Source organism: Scyliorhinus canicula, chromosome 2 (assembly GCF_902713615.1).
Source record: "Scyliorhinus canicula chromosome 2, sScyCan1.1, whole genome shotgun sequence".
Lineage (NCBI taxonomy): Eukaryota > Metazoa > Chordata > Chondrichthyes > Carcharhiniformes > Scyliorhinidae > Scyliorhinus > Scyliorhinus canicula.
In genome coordinates, this window is record NC_052147.1 from 10,154,211 (window position 1) to 10,174,450 (window position 20,240).

The following is a 20,240-nucleotide window of genomic DNA, read 5'->3' on the forward strand; positions in this document are numbered from 1 at the left end:
TATAGATAGTAAATAGTCAGGCCCCAGGACTGACCCCCTTACACTCCATTCATTACATCTTGTCAACGCAAAGTGCCCAGTTAGCCCTACCGTTTCCTGCTAGTTAACCAATCCTTAATCTATGCTAATGTGTTACTCCCCGCACCCGTGTGGCACCTTGTCAGATGTCTTTTGGAAATCTAAGTGCATCACGCCCAAAGGTTCCCCTTGTTGCTTGTTACTCCTTCAAAGAACTCTAATGAATTAGTCAAAGGCGACTTCCCTTTCACAAAATTATATTGACCGGGCCTGATTGCGCTGCCATTTTCAAAAGTGTTCTGCTGTAAACTCTGATAGCAGATTCCGTCAATTTCTCTACAAACCATGTTAGGCTAACTGGCCTGTAGTTTCCTGAACAGCTTCATTTGCTATTTTCCAACCTCCAGGGACCTTTCTAGAACCTAGGAAATTCTGGAAAAGCTCCTTCCTTTGAGTCCCGAGGATGAAGTCCATCAGGACCTGGGGATTCCTCAGCTTTTAGTTCTATTCGTTTTCTCCTTCCCTGGTGATTGTAATAGCTTTTAGTCATTCCCTCCTCCCTTTCACCTTTTGATACACACTTATTTCTGGGATGTTAATTGTATCCTCTACATTGAAGACAAATGCAAAATATCTCTGTTCATCTGCCATTTCCTTATTTTCCGTTTTAATTCTCCAGAGGAGCAATGCTCACGTTAATTATTTTCTCTTTTTTTAAATACCTGTAGAAACTCTCACTTCCTGTTTTTATATTTCTATCTGTCTTTTCTTGTCCTCTAATTTCCCCCACCTTTTAATCTTTTAGTTACTATTTGTTGTTCTTTATATTCTGTCCAATCTTCTGATGCCACTCATCTTCATGCAATTCTTTGCTTTTTCTTTCACTGTGAATAGTTTCTTAGTTATCCACAATTAAAAACATGAGAATTAAGAGCAAGAGTGGGCCATTCAGCCCCTCAAGCCTGCTCCGCCATTCAATACCATCTGATCTCATCGGCTTCAACTCCACTTTCTCGCCTGTTCCCCAGAACCCTTGAACCCATTATCAATTATCCGCAGGATGGTACATCTTTCTCCTTGGGCCCCTCCTTTCTCAGTAGTATGTATCAGTGCTGATTGTTACAAAGTATCTCCTGGAAGCATCATGAGGGAAGTTACCAGTTTGGCTTAAGATTGGTTAGTTTATTTAGTTCAAGTGCAGAATATTCTCGTTTATAAACCAGATTATTTAAAAAACCGTGGTCGCTGAGTGCAACTGTGTCAGTGTGTGAGCAAATGAGAGCAGTTGGATGGCGTTAATGTTCCTTATAGCAGTGTATGTAACTGCTTTGGAATAGTCCACGTCATGAACACAGAATTACCCTGGAGTTCGACATTGGTTTCAGGTCAGAGAATGTGGAACTCTGCATATTTTAGTTCCATACCCACGCAGAACTCTCTTCTGCCTCATCCAAATGCCATTGACATTTAAAATGGCAGCAAATAACTGTTGGAGATTCAGATTTTTTTAAATTCGTGCATGGGATGTGGACATCGCAGGCTGTGCCAGCATTTATTGCCCTTCCCTAATTGCCCTTGAGGGGGCAGTTAAGAGTGAACCACATTGCTGTGGGTCTGGAGTCACATGTAGGCCAGACCGGGTAAGGACGGCAGATTTCCTTCCCTAAAGGACATTAGTGAACCACATGGATTTTTATAACAATTGCACGGTCATCATTAGACTTATATTTCCAGATTTTTAAGGGCGGCGCAGTGGTTAGCACTGCTACCTATGGCGCTGAGGACCTGGGTTAGATCCCAACCCTGGGTCACTGTCCGTGTGGTGTTTGCACATTCTCTCCCTGTGTCTGCATGTGTCTCACCCCCACAACCCAAAGATGTGCTGGTTAGGTGGATTGGCCACCCTAAATTGCTCCTTAATTGGAAACAAAATAATCTGGTATTCTAAATTTAAAAAGTAACGGAAAAAATCCCAGGTTTTTAAAAATTGAATTCAGATTTCACCATCTGCAGTGGTGGGATTTGAACCGGGGTCCGCAGAGCATGACCCTGGGTTTCTGGTTGAATAGTTCAGTGACAGTACCGCTATACCACCGCCTCTTCATGATCTTTGATTGCTGTTGTGCTGTTGCACTTATGTGTATTTAGCAATCTTACTGCATAATTATTCTACAGTCTTTGAGTTGGTGCACTGTGAAAATCATACACCAAATTAAATTATTAATACTATCACACCATGAATGAAACCTCTCTGGCCCCTTTCCATAAATGATATGGGCTTCACTGCCTAGGCCAGCGTTCACCCCCCTTGGTGGTGGTGAGCTGTCTTCTTGATCCGCTGCTGTCTGTGTGGTGTAGGTACACCCACAGTGCTGTTAGGGAGTGTTGCCTGTTTTCTCTTTACTCTGGCCCTGTTCCAATTAGGGCAATCAGTGAATTTGCCTTCTTTATATATTGTCTATGTCCGAGTGCTTAGAGTCGCCAGATATCGAATGAGACCAGCACAAGTTTCAACCAGCTATCGATCAAAGAGCCAAACACCAGTTAGTTAGTTCAAGGTCAAGGGTACTTTATTTACATACAATCAATCATGCAACATAAACACTACTAGTTAACTACACCTTTTACTAAGACAACCTGTACTTAATTTTGGGCACCCAGCTTAGGTCAGGAAACAGTGGCCGCTGTTCAGGATCTCTTGGGTTCGAAGTGGTAACTGCTGCTCAGCTGGCCTCATCCGTCTGGTAGCGGGCATTGAACTCGAACTTGCCTCTGGTGTTGCTACGATTGGCAATGACCGTGACCGGGGTACCAAGGCCAAAAGAGAGCGAGCATATGGCAAACTCTTCTTCTTATACTTTTTGCGCTCTTTTGGGCGGTCCTTCGCTTTGGGCCTCACTAATTGGGTGATCCCTGATCACTCTGTTCGATTCCTTAACCATTAAGTGGGCGGGGATCTGATGACTGGGCGTGTCTTGAGCGGTCATTGACCCCGTTGTTTGTGTTTCCCTTGGACAGGGAGTGGTGCCGAAATGTCTGGGACTGTCCCGGTAGCTGGAGTACCAGTCCTTTTTGTTTTGTAAATTTAGAGTCCCCAATTCATTTTTTCCAATTAAGGGGCAATTTAGTGTGTTCAATCCACCTACCCTGTACATCTTTGGGTTGTGGGGGCGAAGCCCACGCAAACACAGGAAGAATGTGCAAACTTCACACGGACCGTGACCCAGAGCCGGGATCGAACCTAGGACCACGGCACCGGGAGACTGCAGTGCTACCACTGCGCCACCGTGCTGCCCTTGGAGTACCAGTCCTTTGTGTTGGGGCAGATGGGCCACACCTGTTAGTTGGCCTGATTAACGTGCTAATGGGATGGGGTTTCGATCCGTCTGGACGCTGACAAATATGCATTTCAGGCTCAGAACCTGCCTGACCCTTGGCTTGTCCATTTTACCCATCGGCCTTTGCGAGTTGCTCTGTGCTTAGTTGGAAGTGGCCATCCCAGATGGCTACAGGAGTGAGTTCCAGGATTTTGATCTAATCACAGTGAAGGAACGGCATGTATTTCCACGTCACAATGGTATGTGGCTTGGATGGGAATTTCCAGATATCTGCTGCCCTTATATGTATATGGCTAATTCAGTTGAGTTTCTGGTCACTGCTAACCTCAGAATATTGATAGTGGGAGATTCAGTGATGGTGATGCCATGGAATGTCAAGGGGCGATGGTTAGATTCTCTCTTGTTGGGGATGGTCATTTCCTGGAAGATATGTAGCGAGAATGTTACTTGTTACAAATCTGTATCTGCACACGTTTCCTTCCTATGAAACATTGCTGCCTGCCATCAAATGTCAAACTTTGGTATCAGCATTTGTAATGGGTACAATGTAACTTGTCATACTGCAGTTACATACTGTAATTTGCAATCATTTTGAAGTATGACAGTTTTTCACCTTCCAGCTCTTCAATTCTGCGGAGGAACTCCTAAGCTTCAACAAGTGTGCATCCCAAATTGCTGTATGTTTTCTATTTAATTAAAAATTATACAACAGTCAACGTATTTCGAAAATGGTAGGTGATGGAATTCAGAATGGGAACTGAATTACTGCTGTGTAACTTAGTCCTGCCTTCTCAGCTGAAAACTACCACTACCTCACTCACCATATGCAGCAGCACAGGACATGCACTGGGAAAGGAGCTTAATCCACTAATATTGTTGTGTGTGAAAAAAGCAGGCAGATATGTTGGATTCTGGAGGATAAAATTAGCAAGCACTTAAGTCAGACAAAGTCACTTTTTATAACTTAAGTTCTGGTTCTCTCCTAAGTAAAGCCTGCAATCTTAATGTTGGCGGTTATTAAAACGCTAAAAATCCTCAACTAAGGTCTGAGCATTGTTACTTGTTTCAATTATTCTAATGCTAACTGCATCAATAGGGACAAAATGGCCTCATCCTGCTAGGTGTCGAGGGAAAGCCGCACATGCTCATTCAGAGCCCAATTTGATCATTTTAAGTTCAATGCTTGTTACAAGAGGAAATAGTCTTGCTGGGGTTTTGTTCAAAACTAGGAAATGACAGGTGTGCTATGTGATTCAGCAATGCCCTTGTACATCTGCCACAAACAGTATGGATATATTTCTGAAGGCCAGTTTAAAGGATTCTGTGGATGGACACTCAGCGTGACGTCTGCCATGAAAAGCACAGGAGCGTGGCGCAGTGGTTAGCACTGCTGCCTTGCGGCGCCGAGGACCCGGGTTCTATCCCGGCCCCGGGTCACTGCTGGGTGGAGTTTGCATTCTCCTCGTGTCTGCGTGGGTCTCACCCCTACAACCCAAAGGTGTGCATTGGTGGATTGGCCACGCTATATTGACCCTTAATTGGAAAAAAAGAATTGGGTACTCGAAAAGCACAGAAGCAAACCTTTTTGATGGTTGGGTCATTCTCTCATTTTTTTAATTTGGGGAATATGGCCCTCTTGAAAGAAGGCTCAGTGAACTGGGGGAGTGTAACGTTAAACATGAAAGGCAGGGCAGCACGGTGGCCTAGTGGTTAGCACAACCGCCTCACGGCGCTGAGGTCCCAGGTTCGATCCCGGCTCTGGGTCACTGTCCGTGTGGAGTTTGCACGTTCTCCCCGTGTCTGCGTGGGTTTCGCCCCCACAACCCAAAAATGTGCAGAGTAGGTGGATTGGCCACGCTAAATTGCCCCTTAATTGGAAAAAATAATTGGGTAATCTAAATTTAAAAAAAAAAAAATAAAAAAATAAAAAAAAAAAAAAACATGAAAGGCTGGCCCGTATAGCATTTTGTTGTGCAGCCATCTGCACTGATGACCTCTTAATGCGCTCGAGTTTGGAAAGGGCTTTGCACCCTAGCAGTGCTACAGCACTCTCCACAGATCACATACAACAGCCCTCCCGTAGGGCAGCCCAAAGTCTTTAGCTTCTGCGTGTACACAAGCAAGTCCCATTGTCTGCCATGAGACAAGAGCAGATTATCTAGTGCACCATTGGGACCTGTCCCTGTCGTTTACTTTTCCTATAGCGTCTGTTTCCAGGAGGCCGCAGAGCGTCTCTCCATCTCTAGAGGGAGGTGAATAGGGAGCTGCACTTTCAGCTGCCTAACTGATTCCATCCAAACATTATCAGGAAAGCTGATTGTAAACAGCACAGCGGCCTCTTAATGGGAGCCAGTCATAATGCAGTTGTGCCATCTGTGGCACATTCCCAGAGGCTGTCCTGGCCTCTTTGTTGTTCTCCTTGTTTCTGATTATTTCTGTATTAATTCAATTTTCATACAAAAGATGGAACATATTTTCACTCGTGTATGCATTTGCATTTTTAAAAAAATCTGCTGAGGTTTAAGATGTCACCTGTTCTATTTATTCAGAAGCAGTTTGTCATCTGATCGGAGAAAACAATAATTAAACTCCATTGACTGCATTTTTATGTACTGTGGAAGCAGAAGTGTGCCGCATTGGATGTCAGTAATGGGAGCTGAAATATAATCTAATCCCCCCCCTATTGTATTCCTTCCCAAACATAAAGCGACTAAATTAATTAAGGGAATTAATTCCTCGTGTTGGATGTGATTTTCAGTCTACCAGGATCAGCAATGTATTTTGTGAGAAATGGATATCAAGTGTAAAAGGCTGGGGTCTCACCCCCACAACCCAAAGATGTGCAGGATAGGTGGATTGGCCATGCTAAATTGTCCCTTAATTAGAAAAAAAATTATTGGGTACTCTAAATTTATTTTTTTAAAGTATAAAAGACTGTGGAATAATATTAGGATATTGTTTTTTTTAAAACATTTTTGGAGGGGCCAATTCCATGTGAAAGTCGCTTTTTCACTCTTAATGCAGATGTATATTGCACGTTTATGTGACTTTAGCCAACCCCCACCCCCATTTTACAGTCCATAAAGTGAAGGTTAGAGCAGCTGGTTGATGTGTCCCACTGTGTCTTTCAAGAATGGTAGTCTGTACGCACAATAGCCGTAATTGGTTGGTAGTTACTGTTTAGTTCCCTAACAATCATTCTGGTTGCGGTTGCTAGGGTGTGCAGGTAAATCTGACGGGAACAATGTCGAGCTTCCTGAAGGTATACATTATTATTAACCTCATTTGAGCGGTCCTCAGATTCATGGGATAGTACTGCTGACTCTGGGCTTCCTTTAAAGAAATCGGTGGGTCAGCCAACTTGGCAACAGTAGAAGGTCCAGCGCATGATAGCTCGGAAATCTCTGTTATAAATAAGAGCTTCGAACAGCGAGGTCTTTCCATTTATGCAGATTCTTCCGAGGGGGGGGGGGGGGGGGGGGGGGGGGGTCGGTGGCCAGACCTGTTTCATTCTATAAATAGTTAAATAAAACTTTGCTCAGTCGCCACAAGCAAATGGGTTAACTTTTTTTGTCGATCTTAAATCCTTTGCTGTTTGCGCTGTACCTTTCTAATGCATGAGAACATATTTTCCCTCACATGGTCAGCACAATGTGATTTCTGAGCCAGGGATTAATTCAAACCAGCGATGTGCTGGGATGAGGCAGCGAGCATTAATGCCCGATAAGAGTTCACATTCAGACAATAACTGACAGTCCGCAACACTTGGCCAATGCAGCGTTTTGTAACGGCAGAAGTCACACTTCCAGCCAGACAGGTGGCATTAAATGGTCAGCTGGTAGGTAACACATTCGCCAGATCCATTCTCATAATGTTAACAACCATGTAACTTTTAATCATTTTCAAATAAACTAACATAAAGCATTTGAGTAGTTTTAACCGAGATGATGTATCAGTGACCTGAGCACATGCACAGGTGAGTAAGTGACCTGAGCACGTGCACAGGTGAGTAAGTGACCTGAGCACGTGCACAGGTGAGTAAGTGACCTGAGCACGTGCACAGGTGAGTAAGTGACCTGAGCACGTGCACAGGTGAGTAAGAATGTTTCCAGTCATTCGGTCAGTGTGTAATTCCTTTAATTTTGTTTTGGAAGCAGGTTTGAATCTCGGACAAGTTTACTGGCTCCAAGTCTGTATGTGAGATATGTTTGGACCAGCTCGCCTGTGGTCCACAGCATAAAGCTGTCCATTTAATACACTCGGTTATGTTGGAGTCATTTTGCGACAAGAGCGCCCTCAATATTTTGCAATTTACTTTAGTGCTGCGCACTGTTTAGATTTCTGCCCCGAGAGAGATGATTGTTCCTATGGCAACGACTAACTTGTGCTTGCTGGGACTTGAAGCCTGAGACTCCGCGTCCGAGATTAATTATGCCGACTATGCAACTTAAACATTTCCCCTCCTTCCGAAGGCCAGGCCTTGCAGGGGATGGTCTACCATTGATACAACTGCTGATTCCCCAGCCCCATACGTCTGACAGTACTGCAACGGTCTGACAGGGGATTGGGTAAAGTGGGATGGATGGTCATTCATTTGGAGCAGAAACGTCAGCATTGACGGGGCTGAATGTCCTTTCCTGTGCTCTAGTCTAAACCCTAGTTCTTCTGCCTACACGTGTTAATATAATACACACCATCTTTTAGAAGCTTTTCTTGGCAACATCCTTTTCAAGTGTTAACGAGATATATTAGTTACTTGTAAGTAGGACTGCATAACAATAATCGCTGCGGAAAGCTGCTTATGAAATATAAAGATAAATGTGTTCACACTGGGTGGTTCGACTTGTGATTCTACCCTCACTCTAGTCTGTTCCCCCCTCTGATAAGTCCCACATGCAGAACACTTGCGTGACGTGCTACTCTGAACCATTGAACTGATATTAACAACAACTTTATATAGCACCCTTAACAGAATGAACATTTCACAAGTACATTATAAAACAAGGTATCAGACTGAGAAGCACAGGAGATGTCAGCTATCCAAAAGGTTGGTCAAAGAGTTGGTAGGTTTTATGACATGTCTTAAAAGTGGAAATTAAGGCTGAAAGGTGGAGGGAGGGATATTAGTGCTCGAGTCCGTGACACCTGAAGGCAAGGCTACCAATGGTGGAACAACTTTGGGAATGCACAAGAGGCTAGAATTAGAGGACCTGCATTTAGTGCCATCTTTTAATGGAGAGCAGGAAGGTGGTGTTGTGGATCAGAGTAACACCATTGGCTGGTGTAATGTCACATGTTGCACAACGACATCATCGGAGCGATCACGAGCTTTTGTGGAGTTCACCACTGTGCCCTGTTTGAGCAACATCTTGTAAATAAACCTCTAGCACTGTGTTGTATAAACCCGACCCGAGCCACCTCTGATTCTCTCTCTTTGCGGCTACAATAAAGAACACATAATCGATGATGAAAATAAAAAGGGGTAAGGGTAATGTCAGAGGGTCATAGCTGCTGAACAGATCCTTCCTTCTGCACTGTAGGGATTCTATGATTCTAAACTCATCAAGTGTGGTGTGTGCTACATGCAAGAGAAGTCAGTTAGTCCACCTTATCAACAAAGAACAAAGAAAACTGCAGCACAGGAACAGGCCCTTCGGCCCTCCAAGCCCGTGCTGACCATGCTGCCCGACTAAACAACCTTCTACACTTCCTGGGTCCGTATCCCTCTATTCCCATCCTATTCATGTATTTGTCAAGAATTCCCATCCTATTCATGTATTTGTTATTTGGAAAGATATTCTAACTTTTCATTGCCTGATTCTCTCACTCGCTACATGCTGTGTGCTTTAAACAGAGTACAAGAAAGAGAAGTGTTGCGGATGCTGGAAATCTGAATGAACAATGCACTGGAAATACTCAGCTGGTCTGGCAATATATGTGGCAAGGTACTGCCAGATCTGCTGAGCATTTCCAGCATTTTCTGTTTTCATCTGAGTAAAAGAGAGTTTGCCTTTTTAATGTATTCATTTATGGGATGTGGGCGTCGCTGGTTAGGCCCGCACTTATTGCCCATCCCGAGTTGCCCTTCGGACGGTGATGGTGAGCTGCCTTCTTGAACCGCTGCAGTCCTTGAGGTGCAGGTACACCCACTGTGCTGGTGGGGAGGGAGTTCCAGGATTTTAACCCAGCCACAGTGAAAGCACAGCGATTATGTTTCCAAGTCGGGGTCGTGGGTTAGATCGGTAGCATCTTTCTTGATTTCAGGACATCTCCAAAGCACCTTCTAGCTGGGTAGCAGTTTATTATCAAATCTGTGGTGGAGTAGCATGATCGTGCCCCATACAAATGTTTAATAATTGCCCCAGAGCAGATGGTCCCTTGCAGTGCAGAGGTAGTCACATGCATTTAGCGTCTTTATTCCAAACAACAGTGAACGCTAGTACACAAAGACATTGCCCCATCTAGTGGCCGGTTCGAGTCAGTAAGCTTGACTGTTCAAATAAATTCATGGATTTTTGGTGACTGTCTGGTTTTAGATTTTGGAATATTACTATTAGAGTTGAAGGGTTATCTTAAAAATAGTTGTGCTATCGCTTCTCGGGCTTTTGGCCAAGATCAAGTGTCGTATCTGTTCTGCCTTTTGGCTCAGATCTGGTATGTTTCTCGTGTGGGGACCATGAATTGGATTCAATTTGAATTGGTTTTTGGAGCAGGCAAGGAGCTGGATTAGGGATTCGCCATTGACCACACACTGAGCTCTGGCTTTGTAACTCTGAAAAAGTAATTTTTAAAAATAGTTATGCTACGGTGGGCACGAGATATTTTATCAGTCAAAGATTTATTCTGATAAGTCTGTCCTATTTCCCTGCTCTGCTCTAAACCCAGCAGCATTTTGAACTGGTAAGATGCAATTGTGGATGAGCAAAGCAAAGGTTACTTGATTAAAGGGCAGGAACTATTATTTAAATCTTTTCTGCCGAGCAGATTTGATAATATGCTGCGACAATGGTTGGTGGGTGAATGTCGTTTCATCCGCAGTGTGTAATTTCCAATCTGGTCAGTTTCAGCCCCAGTTCTTGGGCGGGAATGTTTCTGAATGAACCTTGTCATTAGTTTGCTGCAGGAGCGGTCGTTAGTCTAAGCCAAGCCAAGGTTGAAATCTGAGCAAGTTGGCGTCTGTATGCTAGTGACGATTGTGCACTTCATTTGTTCAGAGCGAGCGCGATCAGCCGGGCTGTCATCCAGCATCACTGCGCCCTTGGCAGTTTCGCTCCGGGGCAGCTGAGATGGTCTCTGTCAGGGCAGATGTTCCATTCAGCTCGTTCACTGGTGGTCGGAAGCTTGTTTACTGTTGCTATGGCAGCCTCTGTTGTCACGGCGACGCTGCTTCTTAATAGGTGACGTGGAATATGGTTATAAAAAGATAATTTTTCCTCTTCCCTGAATGTACCATCTGTTTCAGATTATTTGTGAACTGGCAGAGCAGTGCATGTAAAGAAGCCTCACATTGTCTCACAGGCCGACATGGACGTGACTGTTTCAGCTGAATGTAGAATTAACAGGTGCTGATGCAGAATTTGTTGTGCGGATTAACTTCCTTTTTTTGTTTCCGCAGTCTGAATGCTAACATTATCACTGGCTCTTTGAAAGGCTGTTCCCACTGGCGCTGACAGGCAAATAATAAGAGCATGTGTGCATTTACAGGACTCTCCAGCAAAGCATTTGTGTGGAGGGGGGGCAGCTGTAATGGTGAGCAGGGCATCCGAGCCCATCAGCTCCAATCTGAGCTGTGAAGTGTATAGGGCTGCAAATCAATATTGTGCAAGCTGAGTTTCGTGCAAAACTGTGAAATGAAATATTAGGAACCAGGATCTTATCTGGGAAAATGTTCGGGCAGTGATGATCCCAGGTTTTACCCACAGGGATTGAATGTAAACATGAGGAATGTGCCTTTGACTTGTGTAGGGCATTAATTGGGCCACAGCTGGAGGATCAAGAGTGGGACTAGACCCCTCATTATGGGAAAGGTATTGGTAAAAATAACAGCAGCTGGGTGATACCAAGACCGTGGAATGCTTTCAAAACACTTCCGCAAAATGGAAAGATATGGGGATTAACTGAGTGTTGAAGATTTTCTCCTGGTTTTACGAAGGTAAGTAGTGAAGGCAGTTTGAATTGCTGATGAGCAAACCAGTAACAAGGGAACATACTGAGGATGGTCACTTGAAGAAGAATTGAGAAGATGAAACAAAATGAAAATCGCTTATTGTCACGAGTAGGCTTCAATGAAGTTACTGTGAAAAGCCCCTAGTCGTCACATTCCGGCGCCTGTCCGGGGAGGCTGGTACGGGAACAAGATCGGGAACATTTTCACCAAGTGGGTCGTTTGCTTGTTGAATGCTTCAGCAAAGGTGGAAGAATTTGGTGGAAGGGCATGGAAGTGGGATTGGAGTAGGAGGCAGCTGGACCCAAAACAGCAACATGCGCTAATTTTGCACTTCTTCGGAGATGGCAACATATCCTGTCGCTATCACTGAATCTTCTCTTTACGTCTTTAGAAGCTCATCACATAGTGACAATGTGACCAGTGTGGAGCTGAACTATTCTTTGAAGGGCCCAGGCTCAATCACTGGCTTGTGCCGTTTGTAGATTTCAGTTTTGGCAATCAAAATTGAACTCGGTCCTCGTGGGCTTGGGAGAAATAATTTAGCCATTATTAATTTCCATGTAAAAAAAAACCTCATGGAGTAGAAATTTAAATGATGGGATAGTGCAAACAGGTGATGCCGCAGCAATTTCCCCAATATACGCTTGCGCCTGTTTGATTAACAGAGTGAATGTCAGCCGAGGATTATACTGCTTGCTTTGATCTATTACCAGAGACAGATTTCAGCTCCCATTTGTATGGATAGCGAATGAGTAAAGGATTGGGGTCATAACGTGGAAATAGGAATCAGCCGTTCAGCCTCTTGTGCCTGAGCTAGTATTCAATGAGATCTTGGCTCTGTATTCGTGCCTTTGTCTCATACCTAGTTAATTTAAATCTTGATTGATTTATAATTAGAACTATAGAATCCCTACAATGCAGGAGGAGGCCATTCTGCCCACCAAGTCTGCACTGACCCTCTGAAAGGGTACCCTACCTAGGGTCAGGCCCGAACCCTTTCCCCTTAACCCAGTAACCCCACCTATCCTAACCTAACTAAGGGGCAATTTAGCATGGCCAATCCACCTACCCTGCACATATTTGGATTGTGGGAGGAAACCGGAGCACCCGGAGGAAACCCATGCGGACACGGGGAGAACGTGCAGACTCCACACAGTCACCCGAGGGCGGAATTGAACCCAGGTCCATGGCGCTGTGAGGCAGCAGTGCTTGACACTGTACCGCCCTTAAATAACAATTGATCCAGCATCAATTGATATTTACGGGGGGGGGGGGGGGGGGGGGGGGCAGCACGGTGGCGCAGTGGTTAGCACAGTTGCCTCACGGCGCCCAGGTTCGATCCCGGCTCTGGGTCACTGTCTCGGTGAAGTTTGCACATTCTCCCCGTGTTTGTGTGAGTTTCACCCTCACAACCCAAAGATGTGCTGGCTAGGTGGATTGGCCACGCTAAATTGCCCCTTAATTGGAAAAAATGAATTGGGTATTCTAAATTAAAAAAAAAAGATATTTACGCAAGAGATTTCTGAACTTCTCCCACTTTGCATGTAGACATTTCTCAGCTTGATTCCTGAAATGAAATGAAAAATGAAAATTGCTTATTGTCACGAGTAGGCTTCAATGAAGTTACTATGAAAAGCCCCTAGTCGCCACATTCCGGCGCCTGTCCGGGGAGGCTGTCTAGTTAATTTAAATCTTGATTGATTTATAATTAGAACTATAGAATCCCTACAATGCAGGAGGAGGCCATTCTGCCCACCGAGTCTGCACTGACCCTCTGAAAGGGTGCCCTACCTAGGGTCAGGCCCGAATCTAGGGTCAGGCAAGAATCGAACCATGCTGCTGGCCTGCTTGGTCTGCTTTAAAAGCCAGCAATTTAGCCTGGTGAGCTAAACCAGCCCCAGAACAATCTGGCTCTAATTTTTAGACTATGTCCCTAACTGGGAAAATGGTTCTGTTCATCTACCCTAACTGTTGCCAATCAAACCACCGGTTAGCTTCTAAATTCAAAGATTTTTTTATTTATTTGTTCTTTGGATATGGGTATTGCTGGGATCCCCAATTGCCCTTGAACTGAATAGCTTGCTGGGCCATTTCAGGGGGGTAGTTAAGAGTCAACCGCATCGCTGCATGGATCTGGAGTCACATGTAGGCCAGACCGGGTAAGGACGGCAGATTTCCTTCCCTGAAGGACATTAGTGAACCAGATGGGTTTTATGGCAATCGGTAATGGTTTCATGGTCATCATTAGACTTATCATTCCAGATTTTTCACCATCTGCCATGGAGGGATTCCATCTCGGGACCCCTGACAATTGGGTCTCTGAATTACTAGGACACTACACCACTGCCTCCCCATTGGTTTAGTCTCTTCTTATAATCAAACCCTTAGATTTTGCAGAATGATGCCTGGACCCGATGCTGTACTCCCTCAAAGGTCAAGATATCCTTGAGCTGAGTTCAAAGAATGAATAACCTGGTTCACAGTTGACCTATAAGAATGTCACTGGTGCCTAGTGATCCTGCGCGAGTTAGTGCCTTCAAGGGAAGGTGTTGAAAAGAAAATTAATTCAGTCATCTATTGGCAATGGAGCAGAATGTTTCCATTCTAAAACTCAGTCCATCCCAGCAGGAGGCCATTCAGCCCATCTATCGTACCTACACCGGCTTTTCAAGTGAACAATTCACTTAGTGCCACTCCCCCACCCTCTCCCTGTGACCCTGAACGTTCTTCGTTTTCAAATAACAATTAACTCCCTGTTGAATGATTCAATTACACCTGCCTCCCTCTCACTCTCTCGGGCATTGCATTCCAGGCTGTAACAACTTAGTTCGTGAAAAGATTTTCCTCGTTGCTTTTGTTTCTTTGACCAATTACTTTAAATCTATGCCCTCTCATTCTTGATCCTTTCTCAGGTGGGAACAATTTCCCCCTGTCTAATATATTCAGACCCCTCATGATTTTGAATGCCTCTATCAGATTTCCTCTCCGCTGCCTTTCCTTCAAGGAAAACAGTCGTAACGTCTCCAATCTGACTTCATCTCTGAAGTTCTTCAGCCTTGGAACCATTCTTGTGAATCTTTTCTGGTCCTTCTAGTCATCCTTCCTAAAGTACAGTGTCCAGAGCTGACTGCAGTATTCCTGCCAAAGCTGAATTAATGTCTTGTACAAGTTCAACATAATCTCATTGTCCTTGTACTCTATGCCCCTATTAATAAAGCATATCTGAGGGCAGCACGGTGGCGCAGTGGGTTAGCCCTGCTGCCTCACGGCACCGAGGTCCCAGGTTCGATCCCGGCTCTGGGTCACTGTCCGTGTGGAGTTTGCACATTCTCCCCGTGTCTGCGTGGGTTTCGCCCCCACAACCCAAAGATGTGCAGGGTAGGTGGATTGGGTGCTCTAAATTTAAAAAATATAAATAAATACAAATTGCTTAGCTATTTTATGTATCATACACACACGCACGCCTGCACACACATACCACCTTCCAAGCCTTAAATAGTTTCAAATACACTCAATTATTCTTCCTCAAATTTTAATTTATTCCAATGCGTATCTGACCTTTCAAATGGGCATAAAATATATCCCTCCGCTATATTCAAAGAAGAGCAGTTGTTCTGGCAAATATTTATCCCCCATCCAACATCACTAAACAGTATTTGGCCATTGGCATTTTGCTGTTTACCGGATCCTGGTGTGCGCAAATTATCTGCTGTTTTTGTGGCTCCACCATTGGTTGAGAAGTGTCTTGGACATTGAGGCTGCAATAATAAATGCAGTGTTTCTTGTGCGATAATGGAATAAACTTTCACTTCAATTTCCTATCGACTGTTAATATTGTAACATAGATCTGGGTTTAAAGAAATATTAAGAGCCCCAATGATGTTAAATGCACGAGCATCCCAAAACCCGGAAATGTCACGTGGAACACCGGTTCTTAGTGGTGTATACTTTCAATTTATATACTGAGAAAAATATGAATACCAGGGAGGGAAAATATGTGACACGGGGGGAGGGGGGGGGGGGGGGGAATAATTCAGTCGTTGTGTGAACAATTAATAAATAATGTGTATTAACTTTTTTTTTAAAACACAGGAAAAGAAGGACTATAATACATTACAACACTCAAGCACATTGATGGCTAGACACGCACAGTATTACATGAAATTTCCTCTTGGTTCCTAACTTCCTACTTTCCCTGAACTCTGAGACACCCCTTGGTTTCAACCCTGCAAAATTCAATATTCTATAAATCTACAAGCTAAATCCAGCAAATAATTGCCCCACACGGATTATGGGGCCACGTTTGGGGAAGGCAAAGGCGAAATCTGCCTGGTTCGAGTTCTGATAACTGGCTGCCACTTATTGGGAGACTGTTTCTGCAGCTGGGCGTGGCTGATCGTAGCTGTGCCTGTGTTTGTCTCCTTTTACCCCCAGTCATCGTGCTATGGATATACCAGTCTTGCCCTTTGACATTGTCGACCCTGTGGAGTGGGCTTTTGGTTTTTGCATGTCAATTTCCTTATCTTGCTATCCCCATTGTTTTCCTCCAGTCTTGCTTTTCTCACTGATATTCTAATTCACATCTCAACATCTCCGACATCTCCCTGTTCTACTTTTCTTTCATCTCAATTTCATTTTTTAATCCTAACTTCCCACAATTCTCAGCAAATAAAAACAGAAAATGCTTTGGAAGACTCGGCAGGTCTGGCAGCATCTGTGGAGAGGGAAACAGAGTTAATGTTTCGGGTCTGTATGACTCTTGCGAGCACTGCTTAACGTTTAAAACCCTGCTGCTGAACACATGGTAAAATGCCAGCTTCTTGTGGGTTTACTTTTTTTTTGGAAAATCACTTACCCACACAAATATTTAGTTTAATAGTAAAGGGTTGATGGGTCATTTTGCAGTAAGAAGCCACAGCAGTACAGTATCAATGCTTGATCCGAAGGGATTTCAAACCATTACTCTGTGAATTTCCAATTTTCTCGTGGCATTACTTTGATACACCAAACTCTGGGGTTCATGTCTGCAAGCTGCCAGTTTTATCTACATTGGCTGCCATGGGAGGTAGAAGACAGTTGTTTCTCCATTGGGAGGTGGAAACAAATAGGTAGACAACCTATTGCGGCGTTTGCAGCTTCTGGCTATAGAATAGCACACCGGGGCCATTCAACCCATTCTTCTAAAGAGCTATCCAATTCGTTTCTCTCCCCTGCTCTTTCCCATAAACCTCCAAATTTCTACTTTTTCAGTATTTATCCAATTCCTTTTCATCCAAACTTGCACTTTAAAAAAAATCTCCCAAGTTTTTCTATCCATGACCTTTAAATCTGGGTCCGTTAGTTACTGACCCTCCTGACTTTTGAAGCAGCTTCTACATATTTACTTTATCAAAACACTTCATGAACACCGCTATTCCCGCCTCTCCAGTGTCTGTCTGGAACTTGAAATGTGTTTGCTTGATTAGCAAACGCAGGTGAAAATCTCACAATTGGAAACCCTTAAATAGCACGCTGAGGAAAAGTGAGTGATGGTCCTTGTTTAAATTTATTTAAATTTCGAGAATATTGGGCCACATTTGCAAAGGCATAGGAAGGGAAGTAATCTGGCGTCCCACCCAGAGAATTGAGGAGAGGAGAAATGCCTGCGATCAGACCTGCAGCTTTCCCCAGAGCTGTACGAGATTTTACAGCTTCACCTGTCCCGGCCGTGGTTCTATATGAAGGCGACAAAGTGCTTTGTTGCATGTCAATATTCCTATTATTTCAGAAACTGGAAGGGAAGACGAATTTGGCTGCCTTGACAAAGCATTCGTCACACTGTGATGCTTTGTGCACCTTCTGAATATTTAATTTGGACACCAGTGTTAAATTTTGATCAACAACACAATGAAAGAAAACTCGAACCACGCTCACCTGCTGTAGCTTCTGAAGATGGTCTCTCCTGAACATTTGTCACTCCCCATTTCCAATGGCCAGCAACTTTTTCTTACATATTTGTCAAAAATAAATGCAGATTTTTTTTCTCATTTCAGATTCTGATATTGATGCAGCCACTGCAATGATGCTGCTGAATTCTTCCCCTGAGGTTAAAGGAGCAGAATGTGAGTACACAGTACATTGCAATAGAAATAGAAAGGTTTTTATTGCAGTGCGGCCTCCTCCAGATATTGTTCTGTTGTCCTCGACATTTATTACACCTCTTCCTTTTTTTTTCTTCCGCTTCTTCCTGTGCACTCATGTATTCCTCAGTTGGGAAGTTGACCAACCTGTGGATTTTTCCACGGTTGGATTCGATATCAGTCTGCCAAGTTTCCCACCTTTCTGCCAATTCAATCTCCCAGGGTTGTGCAATTTGTGTGGTCCAAGTTAACGTATGCATTAAGTAAGGGTGTCTGTTTTGAAATTGGAAACGAGTACCACATTTAAGCATTCGGCACATTCATTTCCACGCAGGAGGAATTTCTAACCCTCATTTGTCCTTGCCTCATTTTTCGAATCCTGTGGCTTCAACTGTGACACTCTTCAACCACTTGACAGAATCTTCTGGCAGCCTCCCACTTGTACACCACTGCAGTTGACTTATCTCTCTTCGTAATCCTTCTCGATTCATGTGTTAAAGGTGAAAGGTAGAGATTGTATAATTGTGACACGTGTCCTTGCATAAAGCTTTGTCTTGATTTCAATAATTCAATTACTTCAAAGCTACTGAAACATGCGTATAAAAACATCTCGTCAGCAGGTCATCTCATCAAGGCTTGAGATCTGCTTCTGTCTCTATTGGAGCTTCAACCAGTATTGAGAAACATCTGGGGTGCGATTCTCCGCTCCCCACGCCGGGTGGGAGAATTGCTGGAGAGTTGGGCGAATCACGACACGCCGCCCTGGCACCCCCCCCGCGATTCTCCCACCCCCCAAAAATGGCTGTCGCGTTTTTCAACACGCCGCTCGGAGAATCGCTGCTCGCCGTTTTTCATGGCGACCGGCGATTCTCCGGCCCGGATGGGCCGAGCAGCCTGACGAACCCGACCGGTTCACGCCGGCGGCAACCACACCTGGTCACTGCCGTCGTGAACAGGCGCGACAGGGGCGGGGGAGAATAAGGTGCGAGGAGCGGCCTCTGACGCCGGAGTGAAACCCGGAGTTTCACTCTGGCGTCGGCACTCAGTCTCCCGTTGGGAGAATCGCGCCCCTGTTGTTCATGGATTGATTAAACTCGTGTAGTACCCAGTAAAAAGAAGCAGTATATCACTCCTAACTCTTTAAAGACGGCAAAAATGTATGTTGTGTTGGGTCTAACAAAGCAAATGTTAAAGCAAAATCATCTACTTCTTGCTTTTGTATTTCATGAAGTTGACATATTCAAGGCAAAGTCGCCTGGATATAAATTCTAAACTGCTTCATCTTTGCGCTTGGCAATCATTTCCTAAAAGAAGGTAGTTTTAGTAACGGTACTATATATATGGGGAAACCTGATACATCAGGTCTGTTCATGATCATGGCAAGTTTGGAACAGATTCTATCTTTGGTTTTATATGCATTTATTAAGTTGTTGCGATTATATATTTTAACAAAGAGAATTGATTTCATTTATTAACCCACAGTAGTTTCAATGGAGTGTGCACATATCTTGCCCTCCTCCTCTGTGAAGCAGTCATTTGAAATCCAGCGTTCAGCAGTTGTGACGCTGTAAATTTGTTTTGACTGAGAACATCTTTTGACTAACGCCTACATAATAAATGATGTCTGTGTTCAAACCATTTGTGGGCGTTTATTGCCTTCTAGCCTTGCTGGGGAACAGATAATGGCTAATTCATGCGAAGGTGACAGGATTACATGTTGCGCGCGATTACTTTTGGTGTTTTAGAAGAAGGAACGTTGTAAGCGGGTGTATTTTTCTGGTCCGTTTTCTTCCCTCTTTCAAGTGATGACTCGAATTCCTTCCTAGGTTGCTCTTAGCTTGCTGGTACCCGTGCCTTCCGCAGGACTATTTTGCCACCTACTGTGGTGGGGATTGGAGCCAAGGACCCCAGAGCATTGCTCTAGGTTTGTGGGTACCTCACCACTGGGTTCTGAAGCAAATTGTCTTGCCCCATTTGCTGCTAAATTCAGCTAAGTGGCTGCAAACTGAGATGAAACATTTGCCTTTCTTAGTATGCAGGGTGAGCTAGTCACTGGACAAACAGGTTGTATGGGAAGAACCTGTTTATCTTATTGTCTGTTGCTGACAACTACATTTTTTGTGGCCAATTGTAAATCCACATTTTTCAGTTTCGCAGATCACAGTTTCTTTCTGGTGCCAAGAAAGCGTGAACTTAAGGAATTGGTGCTTTTTACAAGAAACTTTTGTGCATCAAGGCAAATATTGCAGGTCACCACTGAGATTCAGAAAGGATTTTGATCGAGACACAAGCTTGTATTTTAAAAAGTAATGAATTAAACATTGAAAGATTTGAACAGCTGATTATGGAGGGAAGGGAGTGGTGATATGGAGGGAAGGGAGTGGTGAGATGGAGGGAAGGCAGTGGTGATATGGAGGGAAGGGAGTGGTGATATGGAGGGAAGGGAGTGGTGATATGGAGGGAATGCAGTGGTGATATGGAGGGAAGGCAGTGGTGATATGGAGGGAAGGGAGTGGTGATATGGAGGGAAGGGAGTGGTGATATGGAGGGAAGGGAGTGGTGAGATGGAGGGAAGGGAGTGGTGAGATGGAGGGAAGG

General features: G+C 44.3%; 1 protein-coding gene across 6 annotated transcripts in view; it reads left to right on the top strand.

Moving 5' to 3' along the window:
• The window catches only part of foxn3 (forkhead box N3), a 368,703-nt gene that overhangs the window by 329,191 nt on the left and 19,272 nt on the right, over positions 1-20,240 (top strand). For 5 of the 6 annotated variants that reach the window (XM_038773518.1, XM_038773529.1, XM_038773537.1 and 2 more), the window contains exon 5: positions 17,556-17,624. The exons of the other annotated variant lie outside the window; for it this stretch is intronic. In XM_038773518.1, the coding sequence (XP_038629446.1) occupies positions 17,556-17,624 (69 nt within the window). The remainder of the gene's footprint in view (positions 1-17,555; positions 17,625-20,240) is intronic. 6 annotated transcript variants of the gene reach the window in all.